Source organism: Carcharhinus amblyrhynchos, chromosome 6, assembly GCF_965287045.1.
Source record: "Carcharhinus amblyrhynchos chromosome 6, sCarAmb.v2.hapA, whole genome shotgun sequence".
NCBI lineage: Eukaryota > Metazoa > Chordata > Chondrichthyes > Carcharhiniformes > Carcharhinidae > Carcharhinus > Carcharhinus amblyrhynchos.
In genome coordinates, this window is record NC_137329.1 from 7,777,221 (window position 1) to 7,802,350 (window position 25,130).

At 39.7% G+C, this 25,130-nt stretch overlaps 1 protein-coding gene across 1 annotated transcript in view; it reads right to left on the reverse strand.

Annotated features, from left to right (window-relative positions):
- lgr4 (leucine-rich repeat containing G protein-coupled receptor 4) overlaps positions 1-24,807 on the reverse strand; it is a 120,545-nt gene extending 95,738 nt beyond the window's left edge. The window contains exon 1 of the mRNA XM_080189878.1: positions 24,359-24,807. Within this exon, the coding sequence (XP_080046004.1) occupies positions 24,359-24,597 (239 nt within the window). The 5' untranslated portion in view covers positions 24,598-24,807. The remainder of the gene's footprint in view (positions 1-24,358) is intronic.
- Between the last annotated feature and the right edge of the window lie 323 nt (positions 24,808-25,130).

Consider the following 25,130-nt stretch of genomic DNA (forward strand, 5'->3'; position numbering starts at 1 on the left):
GTGAGAGTCATAGCTGACATGCTGAATTTTCTTAGTCTGCTAAGAAAGTAGAGGTGTTGGTAGGCTTTCTTAACTATAATGTCAGCATGGGGGGACCCGGACAGGTTGTTGGTGATTTGGACACCTAAAAACTTAAAGCTCTTGACTCTTTTTACTTCATCCCCATTGATATAGACAAGAGACGTTCTCCTTTATGCTTACTGAAGTCGATGACAATCTCCTTCATTTCGTTGACATTGAGGGAGACATTATTGTTACCGCACCAGTTCATTAGATTCTCTATCTCAGTCCTGTACTCTGTCTCACCATTGTTGGAGATCCGACCCACTACAGCGATGTCGTCAACAAACTTGAAAATTGAATTGGAGGGGAATTTGGCCGCACAGTCATAGTTGTATATTAGGGAGGTGATAACACAGCCTTGTGAGACACCAGTGTTGAGGATGATCGTGGATACCTGTACTTGTTTTAAGAGTTGTCAAGATTGCTAGTGTGCAAAATGTTACACTTAAAACTATCAAAATATTTCCACTGTAATGCCAAACTGTCAAATTTCAATAATACCTTTATCAGCCATTAGCTTGTTAATGGGTAATCCTTCTCAACCAAGTAAGACGTCCTCAACTCCATCCCAAGTGTAGTTAACCAATGATTTAAGACACTGGACTGGATTTTTCCGTCAGCTGCAAACAGAGACTGCTTGCTGCTGACTGCAAAGAAATCCACCCTCTAAAGGACTAGCATTCTGTGGCGTAGATTTCATCTTCCCATCGACAAATTGAATCTGGGGCTAAGTTAAGAGGATCTCCAGTTTTCAGCAAAAGTGATGTCATTATTTCTTGATGCTGATGATGGTTGGTGTGGATTAGACTGTCCCCCAGGATCACTTGGCATGAGAGCAGGTATAGATGTGCAACTATCTGTCAGCCCTCCTATATCAGTGGCATGGTATTGAGTGTGGCAAACACTTACACTGAGTGGCCTTGTTTTATTGGCTAATGTTCTTTGGTTGGGTACAAAAGCATCCAGAGGGACAATTGTTTCACGTAGAGGGTAGTGAGTGTCTGGAAAGAGCTGCCAGAGGTAGTAATAGAGGCGGGTACAATTTTGTCTTTTAAAGAGCATTTAGACAGTTACATGGGTAAGATGAGTATAGAGGGATATGGGCCAAATACAGGCAACTGGGATTAGCTTAAGGGTTTAACAAAAAAGGGTGGCATGGACGAGTTGGGCCGAAGTGCCTGTTTCCATGCTGTAAACCTCTATGGCTATGACCTGTATCAAGCAGAGTAAACAGCGAATCATACCGGAGTATTCTCAGAGACAAATCAGGAGATGTAAAAAAAATCAAATCCCCTTCACTTTTAATTTTTTTACACAAAACCAAATAAAATTATTAGGATTAACAGAAATGGCAAATGGCTCTTGCTAAGCAATACATTTGTCTTCACCCACACAACGGTCACCAATCTAAAAGATCAGCCCCAGGTTTTTTTGGTAAAATTGACATGGTTTTAAGCCAAGTGAGCAACCCCAAGAACTCAAAGAAAACAGGCTTTTTTTTGCTGCAGTTTCCAACTTACGGTAGAAAGAATTCAAAAACTGGACAAACCTGATATCTGTACTTTTTCAAATCTTAAAAACACTGATATTGAAAATAACTATGCACCTGGCAGAAGTAAACAATCAATTTCACAGATTTCATGCATGCAGTGCAACATATTGTGACAATGCATTCAATGTCCACTGCAGATGATAGAGTCTTATTGGACTCTTTCTTCATACAGGAAGATTCAGTGCCCACACCTCATCTAAGTACTCAGTGTAGGCTTCTTGATACACTTCATGAAGTTTCCCTGTATCTGCACGGGTTTCCTCCATGTGCTCCGATTTCCCCCCACAGTCCACAGTCCATGGGTTAGGTGGATTGGCCATGCTAAAATGTCAGGGGGACTAGCAAAGTAAATATGTGGTCCTTTGGAGATAGGATCTGGATGGGATTGTTGTTGGTGCAGGTTTAATGGGCCAAATGACCTCCTTCTGCACTGTAGGGATTCTATGAACAGAACCTAAAATATCAAACAAAACTTTAAAAAATTAAAATGTGGAATTTATCATATTGGAGAAATTTGACATTCGAAACAAAAATTACTTTTTCAGGGTTGGCAAGGTCGTTTTGCAGTAATTATGAAGTTAGTGCATCTTTTAAAAATCCAATTACACCTTATTTATTCAACAAAGGTGTAAGTTTTTCAAGGGTTTACAACAAGGCTAAGAATGTTCATGTCGTCAGTGATTTCTAATTGACTGTATTCTGGGGAGACCTCAAAGGCATAGCCTCTGGATAAGCCTGGAATCACTACTGTAACTTCTGAATTTCCATATTCAGCTGTGCAACTGCAGACTCCAGAAGTTGCTGCCAGTTTTCAAAGAATGATGACAACAAATGCCAACAGTTTTGCCGGCAATGGTACCATAAACTCTAGACCATGAGCTTTATGTCAAGTGGGAAGCAACAGTCTGGAGGTCTCCTGTGCATATGCAGATTGTACACAATCTATCACAGAACCCTACAGCATGGAAGGAGGCTACTCGGCCCATCGAGTCTGCACCGAACACAATCCCACCCAGGTTCTAACGCCATAACACCATGCATTTGCCCTAACTAGTCCCCCTGACACTAAGGGGCAATTTAGCATGGCCAATCCACATAACCTGCACATCTTTGGACTGTGGGAGGAAAGCAGAACATCTGGAGGAAACCGACGTGGACATAGGGAGAATGTGCAAACGCCACACAGACAGTGACTCAAGCAGGGAATCGAACCCAGATCACTGGCACTGTAAGGTGGTCACTACCACCATGCTGCTCCAATCTACTTCATATGCATACTTTGTTGGTATGCATATAATTTATTTAAAAACAAATAGATGTAATAGTCCAATTCAATATATTCAATATATGTCTGGAAACAACTCTGTTTCCCTATGCACAGATAACATTTTGAATTCAATATGACTCTTCTTCAGAGCCCGAAGTGTCATACTGGCCTCAAAACCGTTTCTCTCTCCACAGACGCAGACAGATCTGCTGAGTTTTTTCAGCACTTTGTTTTCACTATATTTGATTTTGATATGGGTCATCTGACACCTGGCTAAGAACAAATCAGCCAATATCGAAATGGAAGGTTAATCAGTAGCTAGCTACAATTAACTCACCAATGGAGCTTATAAACATTTGGAATTAGGGAACATAGAAGACCAAAATGAGGAATTTTAACTTCAATGATGTGACAGAACATAAGAAATAGGAGCAGGAGTAGGCCATCTAGACCTTCGAGCCTGCCCTGCCATTCAATAAGGTCATGGTTGATCTGAAGTGTATTAGTTCCACTTTTCCGCTTTCTCCCCATAACCCTTAATTCCTTTGTCTATCAGAAATCTATCTGCCCGTGACTTAAATATATTTAGTGAGGTAGCCTCCACCACTTCAATGGGCAGAGAATTCCAGAGATTCACCACCCTTTGAGTGAAGAAGTTCCTCCTCAACTCCGATCTAAACTGCACCCTCCCTCCCTCCCCCCTCCTTATTTTGAGGCTGTGCCCTCTAGTCCTGCTATCCTTTCTAAGCGGGAAGAATCTCTCTACCTCCTTCATTATCTTATATGTCTCTATAAGATCCCTCCTCAGCCTTCTAAACTCCAACGAGTACAGACCCAGTCTATTCAATCTCTCTTCATAGGCTAACCCCCTCATCTCCAATATCAGCCTAGTGAACCTTCTCTGCACTCCCTCCAAGGCCAAAATATCCTTCCCCAAATGCGGCAACAGAAGCAAAACTCACCAGGCAACCAACAAAATTAAGACACACCCCCAAGCACACTTGTATAAACTGTATGCTAAAACTCTAGCAAATACAATTCTGGAACCTTCCACCTTGCTTTCATGTTTGTAGGCATATGGAAAACACAGCAAACAAGGCTGGGATTCTGTGAAGGAAACTATCAAAAAGTTGAAGCACATTTTATTTCAAGTAAATTATGCTTACTGTTTTCTGAAGTTCAAAACTTGAAACTTAACGTACAGAAATTGCTGACATACCTCTGCTGAATTATAGGGATTGACCTTCCCAGTGCATGATCGAGGCCAAGAATTGTCAAACTAGACTGAGACAGATTTAAACTATAGGCTATTCAAATGTTGACTTAAGTTGAAATGTTTAATTATGGAGTTTGCAAACTTGAGGGGGAAAACACACTACCTTCACACTGCATTTGGATGCAAGTCAAGCCACATTAATAGGAGCAGGTTTAACATCCAATTATGTGCATTTTTTTTCTCTCTTGAAAAACAGCACTGCTCAATTTCCACTGAAGCTTAGTACAAACTAGTTACGAATTATAAAATTTGCAGTGCAAAATTACAGTAATTTGAACACATTCCAAGAAAACCCAAGTCAATTAAACTTGAAGTACCTGTTTTGTCATGCACTGACTGGTAGCATTTTGCAGTTTTCAACTATTTTAATGAAAAATTTCAATGGTGTCAAGTTTTATACCCTCAGGAATGAAATCACATTACACAGTTACTGCATGGCGTTCATCAATGTGCATTACAGTCTTAATGGATGGAAAAGAACCCAAGCTGCAGCAGCGAAGCCCAGGATTCAATCTCAGAGTTACTTTCTTGCCTTTACATATTTCACAATGATTTATTTAGACTGCCTTAAGAGTTTGGAATCTAAAGATATTTAGCATGTCACGTGAACTGCTTTTTCTCCCTTCAGGTCTTTTTACCCTGGAAGGGGCCAATAAATACTCCCCAAAAGATGATTATTCGCTGCTTAATTTGGAAAGTTTGAATGTAGGATTGAGGGAATAAAGTTATATTTGGCAAGGTGCTTTCTGGGGCTCCATCTTTAATAGGCATTATCAGGATGGAACTGAAGTACACACACTGTCAGAAAATGTTAGGATGCTATTAAGATGGATGTAGTAAAGTCAAACTGCCATGTATTTTGTAAATCCTGTCTGCGCAGCACCTAAAAGAAAGTGCCCACCCAAGTGGCAACACAGGTGAAAGTAGTTAAGAAGGCATACGGGCATGTTTGCCTTCATTGGCCAGGGCACTGAGTTTAAAAATTGGCAAGTCACGGTGCAGCTTTATAGAACCTTAGTTAGGCCGCACTTGGAATATAGTGTTCAATTCTGGTCGCCACACTAACAGAAAGATATGGAGGTTTTGGTGAGGGTACAGAGAAGATTTACCAGGATGTTGCCTGGTATGGAAGACATTAACTATGAGGAGAGGTTGGAGAAACTTGGTTTGTTCTCATTGGAACGACGGAGGTTGAGGGGCGACCTGTTAGAAGTCTACAAGGTTATGAGGGACATGGACAGAATGTAAGCCTACTTGTGACACTAATAAATAAACTTAAAAAAGACATTTGCACAAATAAAAAGTTGACAAATTGCCATACTAATTAAGCCTCAAGTCTTAACTTTTAGAAATTTGCATGAAATTTAACAAGTATACTACACAAAAATAACTCATGATAACCAGGGAAAGAGTAGAACCCATTAGGGACGAAGGGAGCAATCTGTGGGTGGACCTGGAGGGCACTGGTAGAATGTGGAATGAATACTTCACATCCGTCTTCACCCAAAAGAATGAGGACGATGATCTGGAATTCAGGCAAAGAGACTGTGAGGTTCTTGAGCAAATTGACACAGGAAACGACAAGTTATTGAAGGTGTTGGCAGCCTTAGTAGTGGATAAATATTCAGGTCCAGATGAATTGTTCCCCAGGCTGCTGAGAGAGACAAGGGAAGAGATTGCACGGGCTCTGACCCAGTTTTCAACTCCTCTCCAGCCACAGAGGAGGGGCCAGATGACTGAAGAACAGCTAATGTGGTTTCAGTACTTAAGAAGGGTTGTAGAGATAAACCAAGGACCTACAGGCAAATGAGTTTCATGTCACGGGTAGGGAAACTATCAGATAAACTTCTGAAGGAGAGCATCTATCTCCAGTTGGAGAGGCAAAGCTTAATCAGGGATAGTCAGCATGGCTTTGTCAGAGGGTGTCATGCCTAACAAATCTGACTGAATTTTCTGAGGTGGTGACTGGGTGTGTAGACAAGGGTAGTGCAGTCAATGTAGTTAATATGGATTTCAGCAAAGCCTTTGACAAGATCCCACAAGGGAACTTGTAAAGAAGGTAAATTCACAGGGGATACATGGTAATTTGATGAAGTGGATTAAAAATGGGCCCAGTTGTAGGAGACAGAGGATGATGACTGAAGGCTGTTTTAGTGACTGGAAGTCAGTGTTCAGTGGTATACCACAGGGATCTATGTCGGGCCCCTTCTATTCATCATTTACATAAATGATACTAATGACTATGTGGGGGAAGATTAGTAAGCTTACATTTAAAAAGATTGGCCACATGGTTAACAGCGAGGCGGAATGTCTTGGACTACAAGGAGAATGGTCAAATGGGCAGATAAGTGGCAGATGGAATTTAACCACGTAATGTGTGAGGTGATACACTTTGGAAGGCGTAATCTGACAAGGAAGTATTCAATAAATCGTAGGACACTGGGAAGTTCTGTGGAACAAAGGGACCTTGGCATGTTTGGCCACAAATCTCTGAAGGCAGAAGGGCATGTTAGTAAGGTAGTGAAAAAGGTATATGGGTCACTTGCCTTTATCAATCAAGATGTGGGTATGCCGGCGTTGGACTTGCGTAAACACAGTAAAAAGTCTGACAACACCAGGTTTTTGTCCAACCGATTTATTTGATAATAGACTCACAAGCTTTCGAGGTTTCCCTCTTCGTCAGGTGAATGGAACTCTCCATGGAACCTGACAAAGAGGGAAACCTCGAAAGCTTGTGAGTCTATTATCAAATAAATCGGTTGGATTAAAACCTGGTGTTGTCAGACTTTTTACTTTATCAATCAAGGCATAGATTATAAAAGCAGGGAAGTCAGTTGGAGTTGTATATAACTTTGGTGAGGCCACAGCTGGTGTACTGTGTGGGGTTCTGGTCGCCACATTATCAGAAGGGTGTGATTGCACTGGAGGGGGTGCAGAGGAAATTTACCTCATTGCTGCCAGGGATGGAACATTTAAGTTATAAAGAGAGATTGGATACACTTAGGTTGTTTTCGTCAGGTACTGAAAGGCGGTGTGATCGAAGTATACAAGATTATGATTGACATGGACAGAGTGGTTAAGGAGCAGCTATTCCCCTTAGTTGAAGGATCAGTCATGAGGGGCCATGGTTTAAACTGAGAGGCAAGAAGTTCGGAGGGGGGAGGGGGATGTGAGGAAAAAATATTTACCCAGAGGGTGGTGACGGTTTGGAATGCACTGCCTGGGAGGGTATTAGAGGTGGGTTGCCTCACATCCTTTAAAAGTATCTGGATGAGCACTTGGCACATTATAGCTTTCATGGCTATGGGCCAAGTGCTCGCAGATGGGATTAGGTGTGAGTTCAGGTGTTTCTAACGTGTCGATACAGACTAGATGGATCGAAGAGTCTCTTCTGCACTACATGATTCTAAGATTTAATTTGTGTTAATTAGTTCAAGAAAATCAATACACAATTCTAAATGTTTATTTTCTCAAAAATCAAGTTGAAAATCATGCTATTTCACATTGTAATCCAATTCTTTCTGGTTTGTTGGTGGGGAGCAGGGGGAGAAGACAACACTACTCCTCAACTATTTCATCTTTCAAAATCTCTCCAACATTCAGTACAACTGAGGAACAAATAGGTAACTTTGCAGAATTCTGAGTCATATCCACTTCAGTTACCTAAGAAGAACTTTGCATACCCTGTAACGTCTGATTAAAACTGCAGCTATTGAGCTATCTGAAGAATTTCAGTTCGAGTGGGAAACTGCTATTTGACACAAGGTACTCCAGCATTAAGCAGAGATGACATACCATTTTTTAACAGTGATTTTTAAAAAAATCATTATAAAGTCATGGGAAACAGTCATGAATGAGAAACACATTAACTAATGAATTTCAGAAATTATCAGTATGAAAATACAACATTAGAATTTTGCTATCTGGCTGGGTACGCTATGTAATTGTTTTTTTAAATTAATGTCACAAGTAGGATTACGCACTCTGACACCTGTTCGGGTACACCGAGGGAGAACTTAGCATGGCCAATGTACTTAACCAGCATGTCTTTCAGACTGAGGGGCGCAATCGGAGGAAACCCATGCAGACACGAGGAGAATGTGCACACTCCACACAGTAACCCAAGCCTGGAATCGAATCCAGGTCCCTGGCACTGTGAGGCAGCAGTGCTAACCACTGTGCTGCTCCCAATTGTATGGAAGCAGCAGGATTTTGAGAGATTATCTGTGGGAATATCAAAACATTCTAATGCTAATCATCGAATATGATGCATACTATAAAATTAACCTGTTCATTTGACCTAAATCATGTTCCAATTTCACATTTTCATTAATGGCACATACAAAATTGATATGAATTTAGTATTTTTTAAATCCTCTATTTTTCCAGATAACAATGTTAAGAATGAGCAAAGGGACTAAAGAGAATAAATCCTTATTTTTTCTGTCACTACTCCAATGACTCCATTTCTAGTTTGTAACCCTTATTTCTTTGACAGTTGAGCTACTTTTACCACAGCTCTTACAATAGCAGGATCCTCAATTAGCAAATCATCTTCCATTTTAAAGTCAGACTTGCAATCATTTCATGACCTCAGGGTTCTGCCGAAAACCTCTGCAGCCAATTAAGTATTTTTGGACATTTTGTCCTCTTGACCATGAAGGCCCATTCTTTCATTTTAACCTCATTCATTCTTCCACTATTCCAAATCCAGGAATGGGAAAGATGTTTTAACTCACAACAGGTTTTATATAATTTGGTTGCCATCACAATTCCCAAAGTATACAATAAATATCATTGTTCTGTGACTCATTGTTTTAGGTATATCTTCATAATGATGTGCGCCCACTCATGCAAGTGTAGCCAGTAGTTACCTGGTATCCATCAACCCATTTTCCAACAGCAATCCTAACTTTGGAATCTTGAGTCTCAACTTCTTTCTATTACCTCCTCTCAACACAGACACTCTCTTGATTATTACATGCTTTTTAAGCAATTTATTTCCAAACGGCGATCAGTGGTACTCAAAGCTGATACTTGCTTAGGGCAGATTCCAGGTCACAAATGACTGACAGTCAGATTCTGAGAGCCAAATTTGATTCTTACTCTGGAGGCAGCTGTATGGAATCACAAAAACTGATCCATGAATCTACCATTGGGAATCAGATTTAATAGCATAAACGCTGAACAGTTTGTTGGTGTCAGATTGGTAGAATCCAACCTAAACAAACATTATTATATGAGTGGCTAAACTCTGCAAGTCTCAGGATAGAGCACCTATTAGTTGCTCCTCCAAGGTGCCAAGCCAAATCACAGTAAGTTTATTACCATTCCATTCTGCAGAATGTTGTGGCTTGTTTTTCCTTCCCACCAAAATATTTCTGAATACTTTCAAGAATAAAAAGCTCCCAAGTGTCACATTTGCCACAGTGCACATTTGTTAAAGTTAATAGTAAAAACAATACTGCCATCTATGCATTACGGAGCTATCAGTATTACAAACCTGAAAAATGGGAACCAATTACTCAGTTGGCTGGACGTCTGGTTCGTGAAGAGAAATGATGCCAAAACAGGGATCGCTGATAGAAAATGGGTTGATTCCAGGTAACTACTGGCTACTCTTGCGCGAGTGGGCACACACCATTATGATTCAGTCCCCATACCGGCTGAGGTTTGTCATGAAGGCCCGCCTACTCAAACTTGTCTCTCACCTGAGGTGTGGTGACCCACAGGTTAAATCAGCATCAGTCAGCTCCCCTCCTCAAAGGAGAGACAGCAGCTTATGGTCATCTGGAACTGTTGCAACTTTTATTTTTTGTTATATGAACCAGACATTCATTGTGTACTTAACCCATTCATATTAAGCGTAAATCTTTATTTTATGGAATTTCTTATACAAAAGATTATGAAAAAAGCAGGAGACCAAAGTACCCATGGATTGTTTTAAAACCTGTTTAAAACACTGGTTGCTGCCTTCTTTCACCACTTTAAATGACTTGCAGATTCCATTATTCAAATCTATCCTTATTCCTAGAATCTCAAAATGTGTTTCCAATGTGATAGCTATCTTTCTGGAGCACTTTTATATTCCTTGCCAGTTTTGCCCTCACCACCCCAAAGGTTTGGCCTACTTGTTAGATTACAGCTTCAGAGACACCAGCTGGAATTTCTCATGACTGATTGATCATATTAGCCTTTAATCTTTTTGAAATTAATGTGCTCAAATGGCACACAACATTCTAAATGTGTCCTTGTCAGTGATCTCTACAAGGTTAAAGTAACTTCAGATTTAGTAGAATACACGCGAAGGCCATTTAATTGTACACGGATCAATCCTGCAGCCACTGGTAAACTTTACAAAAAAAAGCTATTCAGACTGTAAATTTTACAAAATAAAAATTCAGATACAAGCGACAAAGGAGATAAGATACTGTGCTGCTATGGACTGCCAGGAATTCTATGGGTCTGAATTTGTCAAAAGAATACTGGTACATTTCAGGTTTGGCCACAATACTTCCTACAGCAGAAGACAGAGCTTAAACTGTTAGGAAGCTGCTAAGAGACAGGATGTCAGCTGTCACCACTAAAAAGGCCACATTATGCAAAGATTGAATCCATTAGTTCTCTGACCAACTTTCTCACAATACTCATATGCCAAACTTCTCTCTCAACCCTATTCTGGTCCCACCCTCCTTAAAAAGATACAGTGCTCCATGTTTGTTTTATTACATGCCTCATGTTTAGATTATAAACTAAAATGTAGAAAGGGAAATTTGAAAAAGCACATTTTTGAAAGCTCACTCAAAACATCCTTCCATTGTGATATTATCCAGTGTATAACCACCACTGCAAGATGCTGAAGCCAATTTTCCGAATTTTTCAGACTCTGCACTTTGAGAATTCTTTCCCCTCCCACAGAAAATTTACTCATGGAAAACCGGATGCTTCTAAAAATTGCATACAAAATCAAAATCTTTGACTCCACTTCGACAAATGATGTGAAATGGATCCACCTGCACCTGCCACCCTCTCATGCTACATCTAAGTAAGCAACACTAATTTGTTAACTTGGACAAATGCTGCAAATACTTTATGGAGTACTTGACTGCAAAGGCCAGCAAATATCCCTGTTCCTTTCCTCACAGACTACCATTTCCAGCAAAGGATTTGCCTCTCCTGAGCTCTGGACCATGTTGGTCAATTGCAGCATCCTTACTGAGGTTTCTAATTCAGTGCAAATCAAGACAGCTATCAAAAAAATCCCCATAACCTGGACAAAAAAAAATCCACCAGTACAAATAAGCAAAGGCAATGTTTTTGCAAAAATTTCATATGAATGATCCAGCATGAAATTAATAGCTTAAGGACTCCGCTCCTTAATGATAAACAGACATAGTAATAGCAGTATAACAGCTCTTTGTTTACCCTCAAACTGGAATCATTTTCTCATCAGTTGTATAATAATCAAGACATTAACAGTCACTTCAGTTTCCACTAGTTTCTATACATCAAATAGCCTTCCACTGGTGCCTTAACACCGAACTGCACAAAGCTTTACAAGGAAAACATCTTAATGATTCACTCACATTCCCGACTAAACCTAAAATGGTTGGAAATTTCTATTTACCTTCAGTTTAATCTCCCATGCTTGCAGCTGCCCATAGAAATAAATGCAATAATTGGCTTCTTTCACCTCTGTTAGTCCAGAACAAAAGTGTCATTCAGTTTAAATTTACAAAATGCACCAATGGATGGTCAACTAGCAGAACCAACAGGGTGGAATAACAATAACTCTGTAGCATTTTCTTCCTTCTTTTGTTTAGCCTTTCAAAGCTGTTAATTAAGACTTACACAATGCACCCCTGTGGGTTTTTTATCTGGAGGCATTACACGCTTATAATTTTTTTAAGGAAAAGAAAGTTGAATCTCAATACTGTCGTGCTAAACTACATAGGTTAAGATTCTTTAAAAAAACTCAAGTAAACTTGCACATTTTCAGCAATGGACAGATTGTTCATTTTACACAATATTCAGCTGGGGTCTCTATTTATTTAGTTATCTTGAAAAAACTTGGATTCTTTCGAATGTAAGCAGGTGGAATTAGGAGGTAGCACAAGGGGCCCCAAGACAGGAAAAAAAGCCTATGAAATAAAGACAAATCTGTAATTTAAACTCCAACTTTTGTCTTGACAGATCCTAGACCATTTTGGCAAGAACCTGACTGTTCCGTTTTTTCTTTCTTCGTGATGAGAGACTGAGTGACAGATTAATGTGATTGCTTCTTTTCATGGTTCACTGGGGGTGGTTTTGGGGGAGGGTGCTAAACAGGAACAAATGCCTAACAATGCGCTCATTCTGAGGAGTAATTTTCAATCCGTCAAAGAGTAATCTGGCCCCTTTCTATTGTAAATGTGTTTATTCTGTGGCAAGCAGTGCTAGACCTGTTTCCATGCACCAGCATGACAGTAAGATGGAGAATGCAGACCATAAAACTCCCAGGCTCCTTCAAAAGAAGCCAACATAACAATCAACCTCAACATAACCTTTTTTGTATAGGAATTACTCCAACTCTAGATCTAATCGTGCATGGCTTTCTGTGAGGCTTCTGTACATTTCCCTCCATTGCGTTCACTACCATTTCTGACTCCTTTTAGCAAATTCAGCTATACACACACACATAAGACACCCCCTGCACACTTTATTCCATTAATTTGTAATGCTCTTTTCAGAAGCAACAAATCCTATTACAGTAACATCTTTAAGAGACTTTCAAATACTCACAAATAAGTTTAGCAAGAGGCTTAAGGAGAATGGCATTTAATACAACAAGAGGTCTGTGTGCATGATATCAGTTTCTGTCTGCTTTTTATCTTAACCAACTGTTTTGGCGCTTGCTAAGGGATTCCCAAAAATAAGCTATCCTCTCGCCTGCTCGGCACTGGCTATATCACAGCTTTTATTACTGTTGCGCATAATAGACTTAACAACCAGACATACTGGACAATAGATGTTTTACTATTCTATCAATAAAATTATTCTATCAGTAAAAAGCAACTCAACTTTCCTAAAGTTATATACTATTGTACATTTCCGAAGTACTACACAACTGTACATTTTTGAAGCACAAAATTTAAGAGAGGAAAGAAGGCAAAAAACAATTTACAATCACTCGTTACCATTTGCTAATGGAGTTTGTAATTTGATATACCGCAATTAGTTTGAGCAGTAGAACCTCAGGGCTACTTCAAGGACTATAATTACACGGGAAGGGGGCAGCAAAGAAATAAAGCTAAACCAATAGTTAAATCATTGGCAAGGAGGATTTTTACTTCCTTTCTAATAGCTGCTAAGGAGTTATATCCATCAAAATAAATATGGTCAATAATTTGTGGGCACTATGAAACATTATAGTATTGGTGATATTAGTTTGTGAGAAGACAACCCAAATATAATAATGAACACAGCAGACAGATTCTCATGATTCAATGCAATAAACATGCTATGCACTGCAGCCTTGAACTGGGCAACATGGTGCAATAAATCAGGAAGACGCCATTCAGGCTGTTTTCATTACCTAATAGTAGGACAATGCACAGTCTCATTCCAACACACTTTTTTTTGCCCCTAGCTTCAATACAATGGTTGTAAACTAATTAACACCTACTAAAAAGAAATAAGCAGTTCTGCCCACATTGCTAGCAATAACAAAACTGAAAGAAAAAGGTCCTAAAAGGAGGGGTTGGTCTGCTTTATTTGACAACCTTTAGTTTCAATAAATGAATATACTGTCTACACCTATCTGTTTCAACATTACCCCTGCCTGTGTACATTGGCAATTACTGTGAATAGGTTGAATACCTGTGAAACAAAATACCAGATATTGTTTCCTTTGCGTGCCACTGGCAGACCACAAATTTTAACGTGTCACTCAAACAGGTTATGTAGCAAAAGGTAATTTTACAGATTACAAATTTATATTTCTTGGGGAATTTAATCTTATTGCAATAATTGGGTGAAAACGACTCACAAATAATGGTTAAATTAATGAACCTTGAATGTGTGAAGCTCAATATCATTAACCATTAGCAATGGGTCAGGAAGTTTAAGCCAATATTCAAACAAACAAAAAAACTACAATGTCTATTCAAGTTCTTTTTAATGCATGCATATTTATTATTAAATGAGACAACTTCACTTTTTTGATTTGCACCAAGGATTACCAAAACATAACCACTCTTCCAGGTCAGATACAAGGCGAGTTTCTTTGTGCAATATTCTGATCTCCTGGACAAGGGGAGCTGAGTTTGAGATTCATGTCTGTTTTACCTAGTGAGCTGTTGCTCATTTGGGACTGGATTTGGATCGGTAAACTCAATTCACCTCTAACCTCTAAAAGCCAACAGATAACAAGAGGTAAATCATTCATCAGAATAAAAACAGTGCAGATCCTGGCACCAATCAAGTGTTCTGTAGTTTTCAAAGCAATGGCTTCCCAGAGTGTCACAGGTTTGAATACGGCACTATGTTACTCAAATCCATTAGCAGGGAGATATAATCAGTTCTCAGCTACAAGAGGAGAATCTCATAAAAATGGATCATTCCAACTGGGGGAAGGAACTACCCTTTCCCATTACTAGAATACTTGTCAGATTATTAAAGTGTAGGTAAATGCAGTTTCCCAGTCGAGGAAATAAATGAGATGAAAATGACAGTCAATGTGAGTGAAAAAACAAGAGACAAGTGAGTACCAACTATATAATTAAAATAGCTAATAGTGCTAGAACTGCAGTCTTATATTGAACAAGGTTATCAGAAGTCATATTCAGTTTAAAATGTGTATATAAGTGTTGGTCACATGCACAACTCTTGCAAATGATACTGATCAAACCTATTCACACTGCTTCTGGATCAAGTTTTTTAAACCCGCATTATACGAAGTTTACATATTTAGCAATTTTATATTACAGTCTGATAAAAATTAAACATTTTAATTGAAGTATGATTGTGTTTATATAGAGTGCCAAAGAAACATTCAACATGATTCCTAAGGTTCCTGATAAATGGCACTGCCATTGAAACAATTACACTTCTAAGGACACCATGAAATGCTCAGAATAACAAAATTATTATGAGGAAGACTGGCCTGGCTTTTGCACATAGGTATAAGTTATCCAAAAATGTTATGTCACTATGAGGTTTAATTACTTACTGACGAACACTCCCTGAAAAACAAATTAAACATCCAGGCGTTTCCTGGGTGAAAGGGCACAGAACTCAATTACTGGAAGGAAATATCTCACTAGCCAGAGAGAATAATCAGCCTTGCATGTCATTAGCCACATCAAGATTTAAAGTCAACTTAATGAGGTGGAAAAGGGGGCAAACAAGGAACAGACAGAGTAACAACTTCTCTCGGCTTTCAGACTATTTATTCCTGACAGGATGACTGTTACTTGGAAAGAGGGGTGGAAGGATTTGTAGGGTACAGAAACAGAATCATTTTCACATTCTGCATACAAGTGATTTACAAGAAAAGAATTCAGGAACTCTTGACATCCACAACTTCTGTGGAGCACTCTGTGCCACATGCAGGAAAAGTTGCCCTTGAAACAAAAAAGCCTTGTTGTAAGCTTCCATATGGAACAATTCTGTCAAATATTAACTGTTCTGTTAATGTTTACAATTCTAGATCAAGGTGTTAAAACAAAAATAGATATTGAAGAAAATTAAAACTGATACGTATGTGTGTACGTAGCAATTCAGAGTGTGTACATCAAGGCTGCTTCATTATGAATCATACAGTGCTGGATTAAATACAAACATATCATTTTATATTATTACTGTGCATTTGAAAATGTTTAGCTTTATTTCATAACCACATTTAAAAGTAGCTTCAAAAATTAAATTCTCAACTACATGAATTCTTCAAAAATATGGAGTGAAAAGATAAGGTCAATGCTGACCTCATGTCCTGAAACTGATGGCTATATGCAGCACAAGTCACCAAGCTGTATTACGCTAAGAAGGGAAAGTGAAATATTCCATATGCTTTCTTTGTTACCAGCAAGGTTCTTGCCATAAAGCCCACATCAGCTTCCCTGCGGAGGGACCAGGTCAATGCACCGTGCAACTATTCATATGCAACCAAGTGGAAGCTAACAACTCATTTCAAAATGGATACTGTGAAGCTTGCCAGAAAACATATTTCTCTACACTGCACTTTTGTTTACATTTCAAAATTGTTAGCTAGAAAGTTATTTTCTCAAAAAGAAGGATACATTTGCAGATTAAAAAACCACTACCACACATTAATTGAAAATGCATTTTTCACTTGCATTTAAATCCTTATGTGACACTTCCTGGCCAAAATAGCTGGAAAGCAATATGCTTCCAGGTCATAAATGGCCATCAGTTGATTTGCGCGATTTCCAAATGGACATTCTTACCAATTTTTCTTTCCTCCTTATGGGAATCCACATCACTTCCATGAAGGCCATTTTCTCCATTACATTTCTCACCACAAATGTCCAAACCAGAGTACAACTCATCTCTCCCACTGCGAGTTTCCTCAATTGTCTGAAGGTTGCTGAGTAAGGGTCTTCTCTTAACTCCAGTAGTCTTTCCATGTGCTATTCTATCACAACACAAGCAGGTAGCAAATGCAGACTCCAAGGACCAACTCAGCTAGGGACTGGTTCCACGTTGTCAGCATTATTAAGTACCTTGCTCTAGCCAACTCAGCTAACCAGCCATACAACTCATCAGGTGGGTTAAGTGAAATACTCCCCTCTTTGGCCTTCTATAGACCAACTGTGTATTCGATTTTATTATACAATGTTATGAATTATTTCCTGGTAATGCAGAATTAATCACTTCATAAAACTGGTGGACATGATGCAGCCATTTGGTCTACATGAAATAGTTTCATGACCATTCTCTATCTTTACAGCAGCTCATCGTGATCAAGCTTCATTCAGGGTATTGACGATAGCTTTACCTGTTTCATAAGTAACAGTTCTGAACAAACCAAATACAATTAGCATATGTCAAATGTAATTAATCAAATTTTGGAATGCAAATTTTTATTAGAAATTAATATGGAACAAATAGAACTAAAATGATTTTCATTGAATTACTCAGTCCCCCAGCACTGATTTGTTATTGTAAAAAATATGCCAAAAATACTCATTATTCTTACCACTCCTCAATTAAACAGACTGCTGTTATAAGATCATATGGAGAGAATGAGGCCAATTGGCCCATAAAACTTGTGCTGACTCTATGAACGGATGGCAAGGTGGCACAGTGGTTAGCACTGTTGGCTCATAGCGCCAGGGATTCGGGTTCAATTCCAGCCTTGGGTCACTATCTGTGCAGAGTATGCACATTCTCCCCGTGTCTGCGTGGGTTTCCTCCAGGTGCTCCGGTTTCCTCCCACAGTCCGAAAGGTGTGCTGGTCAGTGGCATTAGGCCATGCTAAATTCTCCCTCAACGTACCCGAACAGGTACCGGAGGGTGGCAATTAGAAGCTTTTCACAGTAACTTAATTGTAGTGTTAATGTAAGCCTACTTGTGACACTAATAAAAAAACTACCCTACAGGTCCTGTTCCTGAACTCTTTCCCTACTGCACTGAAAATTCTTCCACTTCAATGTTTATCCAATTCCCTCTTGGAAATTATGATTGAAGCTATTTCCACCACCCTTTCAGACAGTGCATTTCAAATATGAGTTTTGTAGCTAGCTTTAAGTCATAGAATCACAGAATCCCTACAGTGCAGGAGGCGGCCATTCGGCCCATTGAGTCTGCACCAATCACAATCCCACCCCATTTCCCCATAATCCTACATATTTACCCTACTAACCCCCTGACACTAAGGGGCAATTTAGCATGGCCAATCAACCTAATCCACACATCTTTGGACTGTGGGAGGACCCGGAGGAAACCCACGCAGACACAGTGAGAACGTGCAAACTCTGCACAAACAGTGACCCAAGCGGAAATAGAACATAGGTCGCTGGTGCTGCAAGGCAGCAGCGCTAACCACTGTGCCACTCTTTCTTTTAAAAGAAATGCCAGCTAGAATCACATTCTCACCCAGCACAAGCCCATAAGTATCAATGTGCAACTGCATTACTGATTCACTTTATTCACAAACATTACCTCACAAATTCAGCACCAAGGTAAAACTTTACACAACATTGTAATCAAACAAAATAAATCCTCACTCATTCAGTTAAAACAGTACGATGAGTTATTCGGCAGCTTCATAAATGAATTTCAGTTTTTTAAAATTTATAACTTAGTTTTTGGCAGATGTTCCAAATTGATGGCTGTGAACAATCCTTTTTAAGGTTGTGAAATCCATGCAAAGGCCTATAGTTCAGGTCACCAACAGGTCAGGAAAACATGCAATAGAGGGAAAGATTAATTAAGGCCTGGTTATTGCAGACATCAAGTTTTGCAGGAGGAAACAGAAACTGAGGTACAGAGTTCCCTCATTCCTGGGAAAGAGTGAGTAAAGAGTTTGTGACCTGCAAAGCACATTTACCATTTTAAATAATCTAAATACAGCGCATGTTATTTCTAAAAATGCAACATGCCTACTAACACAAAGTTCTAAATGTTCATAAAGATACTGCACCACTGTTCCATATCATAATCACTGTTCCAAGTTACCCTTTTTTCTATTTTGTTGCCCTCATAACTGTTCAGTAATTAAACTAGTTAACAGTTCACCAAATCATACATTAAAGATGTGCATTTACTTTTCTGTCAGTCAAACTATGCTGGTAGCTAACCGTTTGAAGTAAGGTAACAAGCAACAGTAGCATAACACATCAGACTGAGCACAATGGATTACATTTCAATTTTTGATTCCAAAAAAACTTGCACATTTGTAAGTGTCACAGAGGTCTAGCTGGTTTAAAGCTATGTACAGATGTAATTAACACCAGAAAACTGCAATCTACAATGAACTACTCATGCCCAGTATGCAGAAAACCTTATTCAAAGCAATCACATTTCTTGACAAACTAGCTATGGGTTTTATTGTATTAAGATCATGTAAACAAAAAAGGTCCCAAGTTCAATCTCTAGTCTGTTCTGAGGTGGCTAGTACTTGTAACCAAAATGGTAGCACAGGCATTATTACTGACCTTCAGTATCCCTGGGTTAGAAAGGGGAAAACAGTAGTTGGCCAGACTCTCCATTCCTGGTCAGTGTCCAGGGAATGCTGTTTATGTGTGATCAGAAGAACAGAAAAGTGCTGAGCTTTGATCCACCTTTCCCCACAGCAGAGTAATCTGCCAACACTCTGTGTCAAGGTTCAGACAAGGGGATAGCCACTTGAACCAGTTACCAGAGGACACCAGCGCCTGATGGTACTGTTCCATACTCCAACATACTACAGCTGAGGTAGAAAATCAGTTAAAAAACACTCAGGTTAGCCTAAACTTGAGTTTTTCAAGTTATCAGCTCAAATGGCTACAGTACAATCCAGCACACATTTAAATGGAAGTTAAGCAAATTATGTACAAAATTTTATTAATTTGACTGCTAAAACAGTACGCATAAGTTCTCGTTGTTGTATACCGCCCAAAATTGGATTCATGTCACCATTCCTTCATTGTGACTAGGTCAAAATCCCAGAACCTCCTTATTTCAGGAGTACAATTGCCCAAATGGATGCAACCAAATCAAAAGGCGGCTCACTGCAACCTTCTCTAGGGCAATTAAAAATGGGCAATAAATGCCCACCCTGCTAAAGACACCTCTAGCCAGAGAACAAATTTTTAAAAAGAACTAAAAATATATCACATGCACAAGACACAAATTCACTCAATCCATTATAGCATAGCATTTAAAACTGATTTAAGGCATGGAAGAGGCTTACTTTTCTTCTTATGTGCTGTGATACTGCACAGTATAACCAAGCATTATTTGGAACACCATTTTACTAAAACAGCTTTTTGCTGTCCCGGTTGCAAAAAAGTACACCCGAGTTCTTGCCAAATATTTGGCAAATACCCAGCAACAAAAGCTGTATGTTTCTGAAGTCTCAATTAAGTAAGCACAATGAATGCATAGCTCACCTATTAGTACCTTGGGCACCTTATCTGTTCAAAATGACAGAAAAACAAATCTTGTTTTATTAACAATGTGTAACTATTCAAGTAGGTCAATATGGTTAAGCCACAAAATACTCCCAACTTATGGCTACCAGGTGCAAATCAATACTGAATAGGTATCGTCAAATTTTGTCGACTTCCCTTTACTTGCAAGTTATAAATACAAAAGTAATTTAAAAACATATATAGTATATATAATATATATAAACTATATCTCAAACTATATCTCCTCTATATAACTGTGGACTCATCAAACTACAAACTAATTTATAACCTATGTGTCTGACAGCGAACTTTTCTGCAATCGCTATTAATGCCTTCTGAGCTTTGGTACAATTTGGCTGGAACAGTTTAGAAGCATCAATCAAATCAGATTCATAAATGCAGTTGCTGACACTGCAGAAGTGGTTTCAAGACATAGAGAATTTGCCTGCTTTTTAACTTTCGAAAGCAACCCACTCATCATATGGTATTTTAATCAAAATATCTGCTAAAGCATAGTTCACTACTCATGACATTTATTACAAAAAAGATCCAAAAACTATTTCCTGCTGAAGGATTTCCATGTTATTGGGTGACTGCTTTCCAGTACTCTTACTATGCCCCTTTCAAGCAAAATTATCAGCAATATCTGCATTTCATAAAGTTAACATTCCAACATGTATCACATGATGCAGGTTAAGCAACATAGGTAGCCAATTATTGCAGCAGGCTCAGATTAAGAAGTAATATCCCTTGAACATACAAGGTTCCAGGGCAGTTATTCTAGAAAAGATAGCACTAAGATATTCAGCCGCTTAAAAAAATACTGCATTTTGTTTTACCCACAATCAGTGCAACCATACCATCTGCAAATTAGTTTGTTGTCAAATACCCATGGCACAATATTTCTAAGGACACAGTTTCAGGGGGTTAACATTGTTTATAGAATGAAAGGACAATCAGTAGTTACAAATAACCATAATTACAAGGGTCTTTTTTGGTCAACGGAAACCTAAACACACACAAACAATGCAAGTGTTTGAATTATCCTGGGTCAACATAAAACATTGACATTCTGAAACACAGTAAGAAGTCTCACAACACTAGGTAAACACGACACACAACTGACACTCTTTAAGCGATAACTTGTTATCCCAGTAAAAATTATTGACTGTAACTTCCTCCAAGCTGAATCTGCTTTCATATAAACTGTATTTTTCCACTGAAAGAATGACAGTGTTAGTGAAAGCAGACAACACACCTTCTAAACAGCAAATATCCAACAACTACCAACTCAGATCACTGTGATGGAAATTATGGCGGCTATATACATGGTTTTGTTATAATTCATGGTCACTCACTCAACGTACAAATAATCATTTCATACATGTGGAAAATTTCTAATTTTAATTAGCAATTTACAACAACAGTTACTTCAACTCACTGTGATGCTCAAGTAGGACGGTGCTTAAGTTAATCTTAACTGCTGTTTATTGAGGTCTCAGTAATTTTCAACTGCTCACAGGTATCAAACCACCTTACAGCTAAAAAAAAATTTCTACTGTCGCCTTTTTTTAAAATAGAAAACTTTACAACTCATTTGTCTTTTGAAAGCATCATCTGACAAGCTCTACTCAACTCAGAATAGCATCAGTTTATACATGAACTTAAAAATTCTTTTCACCAGTTTCAGCTAGAACTGCAGAATTCTTAAACAATCCCACATATACACATCTACATTTAAATCCATGCAGTGGTACATATAAAGAAAATTCATATCCTGCAAGAAATCATGCCCACACAGAAAAATCCATTGGACACAAGTTTATAACATTATTTTAAGGTGCAAACCATCTGGATCATGACATATTTCTGTCTTGCTTTGGTAAATCTAGCAACATTTGAAAGAAAAGCTTTAGCGTTTACATTCCTGGTGTAAATGGAAAACAAATTGACCTATTAACTCAAATTTCTTTGCCATAACTTACTGAAAAGTTCTGTCTTCCACAGCGAAGTCCATTTTTTTAGGAATGTGCATATTGTAATTGAATGTTATATTGTATGTCCCAGGGCTGACCTTTCATTTTATCTCGGTGTCCTAACTTTCTGATTAGCAGGAAACTAGGGGGAAAGGCATCATGGACGTGAATAACAAACAATCTGTAATTGATCTTTGCTGCAAAAACTTCACAACAAATGACAAGTGGGAGGTGGAACAGTTTGACTTTTTCATTACTTAACTGAAAGCTGGAGAGCTATTTCCTAACAGCAAAGGGGCAGAAAGGTAATATTTCATAAGTATGAGGGAGATCAATATATTTCTAATAAAATAAAAGGGAAAGAGGACTATGGGAAACAGGTGGGGAGGTAGATTTGAGACCAAGGAGAGATCAGCCATGATCTGGTTGAATTGTAGAGCAGGTTGGAAAGGCTGAATTTGCTTACTTTTACTCCTAATTCTGATGTATTCCAATAAAATTAAAAAAGCTTTAATTATGTTATTTTTTTTAGTTGCATTAGTGTCCAATTTATACAGCACCAATTTATATAGCATCAATATTTGATAGCACTGTGATCTGGAGTTAGGGTTACACTGTCCATTGCACGGTCAGTTGGTTTAAGGAAGGGGGCTGAGCCACACACGTGGGCACGTAGAACACAGAGCGAGCACCGAAGCAAAGTGTTGGAGACTAGAAATCTGAAACAAAAACAGAGACTGCGAGAAACACTCAACAGGTCAGGTAGCATCTGTGGAGAGAGAAACAGAGATAATGTTCCTGAATATTTACCATTAGAAGCAGTCATCATGAAAGGTCATCAGCCTGAAACATTAACTCAGTTTCTTGCTGTGCAGATGTTACCTGGCCTGCTGAGTACTTTCAGCATTTATTTTTGGTTTTTACTGCATTCAGTGCTCACCAGCATCTGATTAGTGGTGCAATTTCCACTTCAGGGCAATCAAATTGAAAAATCTAAAGTTCACAACTTAGCACTCAAACAGCTAATGAAAGTTATTCCCTTTTCCATTTTGAAAAACTACAAAAACAGCAGTAGTAGCCTGCATGTTAATAATCCCTGTGTGGTCCAAAATACTTCCTTCTGCCAAAACTAAACTATAACATAACTGAAGCATGGGAACACAGACATTATTCTTCAACCAAATGATCTTAACTGAGAACCAATTGTTGGGTCAGCCAGAATCTTGAGACCTTACTGAAGCCATACACACAATTTTGAAGAAATAGGCTGATAGGAAAGTAACAGCAATAGACCCACATTACTTCCCGATGGCTGCATCTGGGTAACTTTAAACCACAAGTGTGCAATCTGATGGGACTAAATCAATAGAACATAGAACATAGAACATTACAGCGCGGAACAGGCCCTTCGGCCCACAATGTTGCGCCGACCAGTCTTATTTTTAAAAGTCTAATATAATCTGCAAAGGCAAAATGAGGTTTGATTTTGACTTGACAGACCAGTCACAGACTCACCCCCCCCCACCCCCACTTCCAAATCCCCAAAGTTAAAGTTTATTTATTAGTCACAAGTAGGCTTACATTAATACTGCAATGAAGTTACTGTGAAAGTAGGATAAGTTCAGCATGAACTCAGGTGATTTAGAAAGAAATGCCACAAAACTTCATTGCAGCCTTAATGTAAGCTTACTTGTGACACCAATAAAAAGATTGCACCTTTGCACTTATGAATCATTTCAACGAAAGCGTTGTGCTCTGCATTATGTACAAAAGAAAATATGTTCAGTGAACTTCCAGCAGAGCAATAAACACTTCTTTTTCTCTCTCCAGCTGTCCCAAGAGGGCATTTTCTTGCCTTGAATTGACTAAGGAAGGTCGGTGTTCACATTCCTGAGAAACCATTAGCGTTCACTGCGATTATTACTGTAAAAAAAAGTCACACAGAAAGCGAGCTGCTATGTGATTTATAAATGAATTCCAACCTCTCACTCCCTTGGCTTCAGACAATTAATGAAAGTTAAACCTGAAATGCCCACCACTAGGAAGGCTTCGTTGGGATTATTATTGCTGTGTTTTGTTGGTATGTTGAGGCTTGTTATTAATACTCACAGAAAGAAGGTGAAGATGCCGAGGCCTTGAGGGACGCTGGTCAATCCCCGGCCGGAGCAGTCGACCCTCAGTGCGGCTCCGTCGTCGCCCTGACAGCGGCACACCGCCGGGCACGGGGCGGCCACATTCTCGGGGCGCCCGCCGCCCGGTGCCAGCCCCAGGAGCAGCAGGAGCGGCGGCAGGAGGGCAGCGGGCGGGCAGCGCCGTGCCCACAGCGAGCAGCGGCGGCGGCGGCACATGAGGAGAGGAGGGAGTGGGCAGCGGGCTGGATGGACCGAGTGGAATCAGCCTCTCTCCTGGCCGGCTGGACAGCTCGCTCTCTCTCTCCCCTCTCCCCGGTGATCACAGTGCCCTCCCGGTTGGGTTGATTCCCTCAGACACTCACTCACTCACACACACACAGACAGCTCTAGCTCCGCTCCGCCGCTGTTCACTCACTCACACACAGCTGGGCCCAGCCCACCCCGGGGGCAGGAGATAGGCCCCGTCACCATTGGATACCGCGCGAGCCCCAGGGGCGGGGCTGGCCCTGATTGACAGCCAGGCCCTGTCCCCTCCCTGATTGACAGCCAGGCCCCACCCCCTCCCTCACTGACAGCCAGGACACCAGCTCCCTGATTGACAGCCAGACCCCACCCCTCCCTGATTGACAGCCAGCCCCCTCACCCTCCCAGATTGACAACCAGACCACGCCCTCTCTCTGATTGACAGCCAGACTCCACCCCTCCCTGATTGACAGCCAGCCCCCTCACCCTCCCAGATTGACAACCAG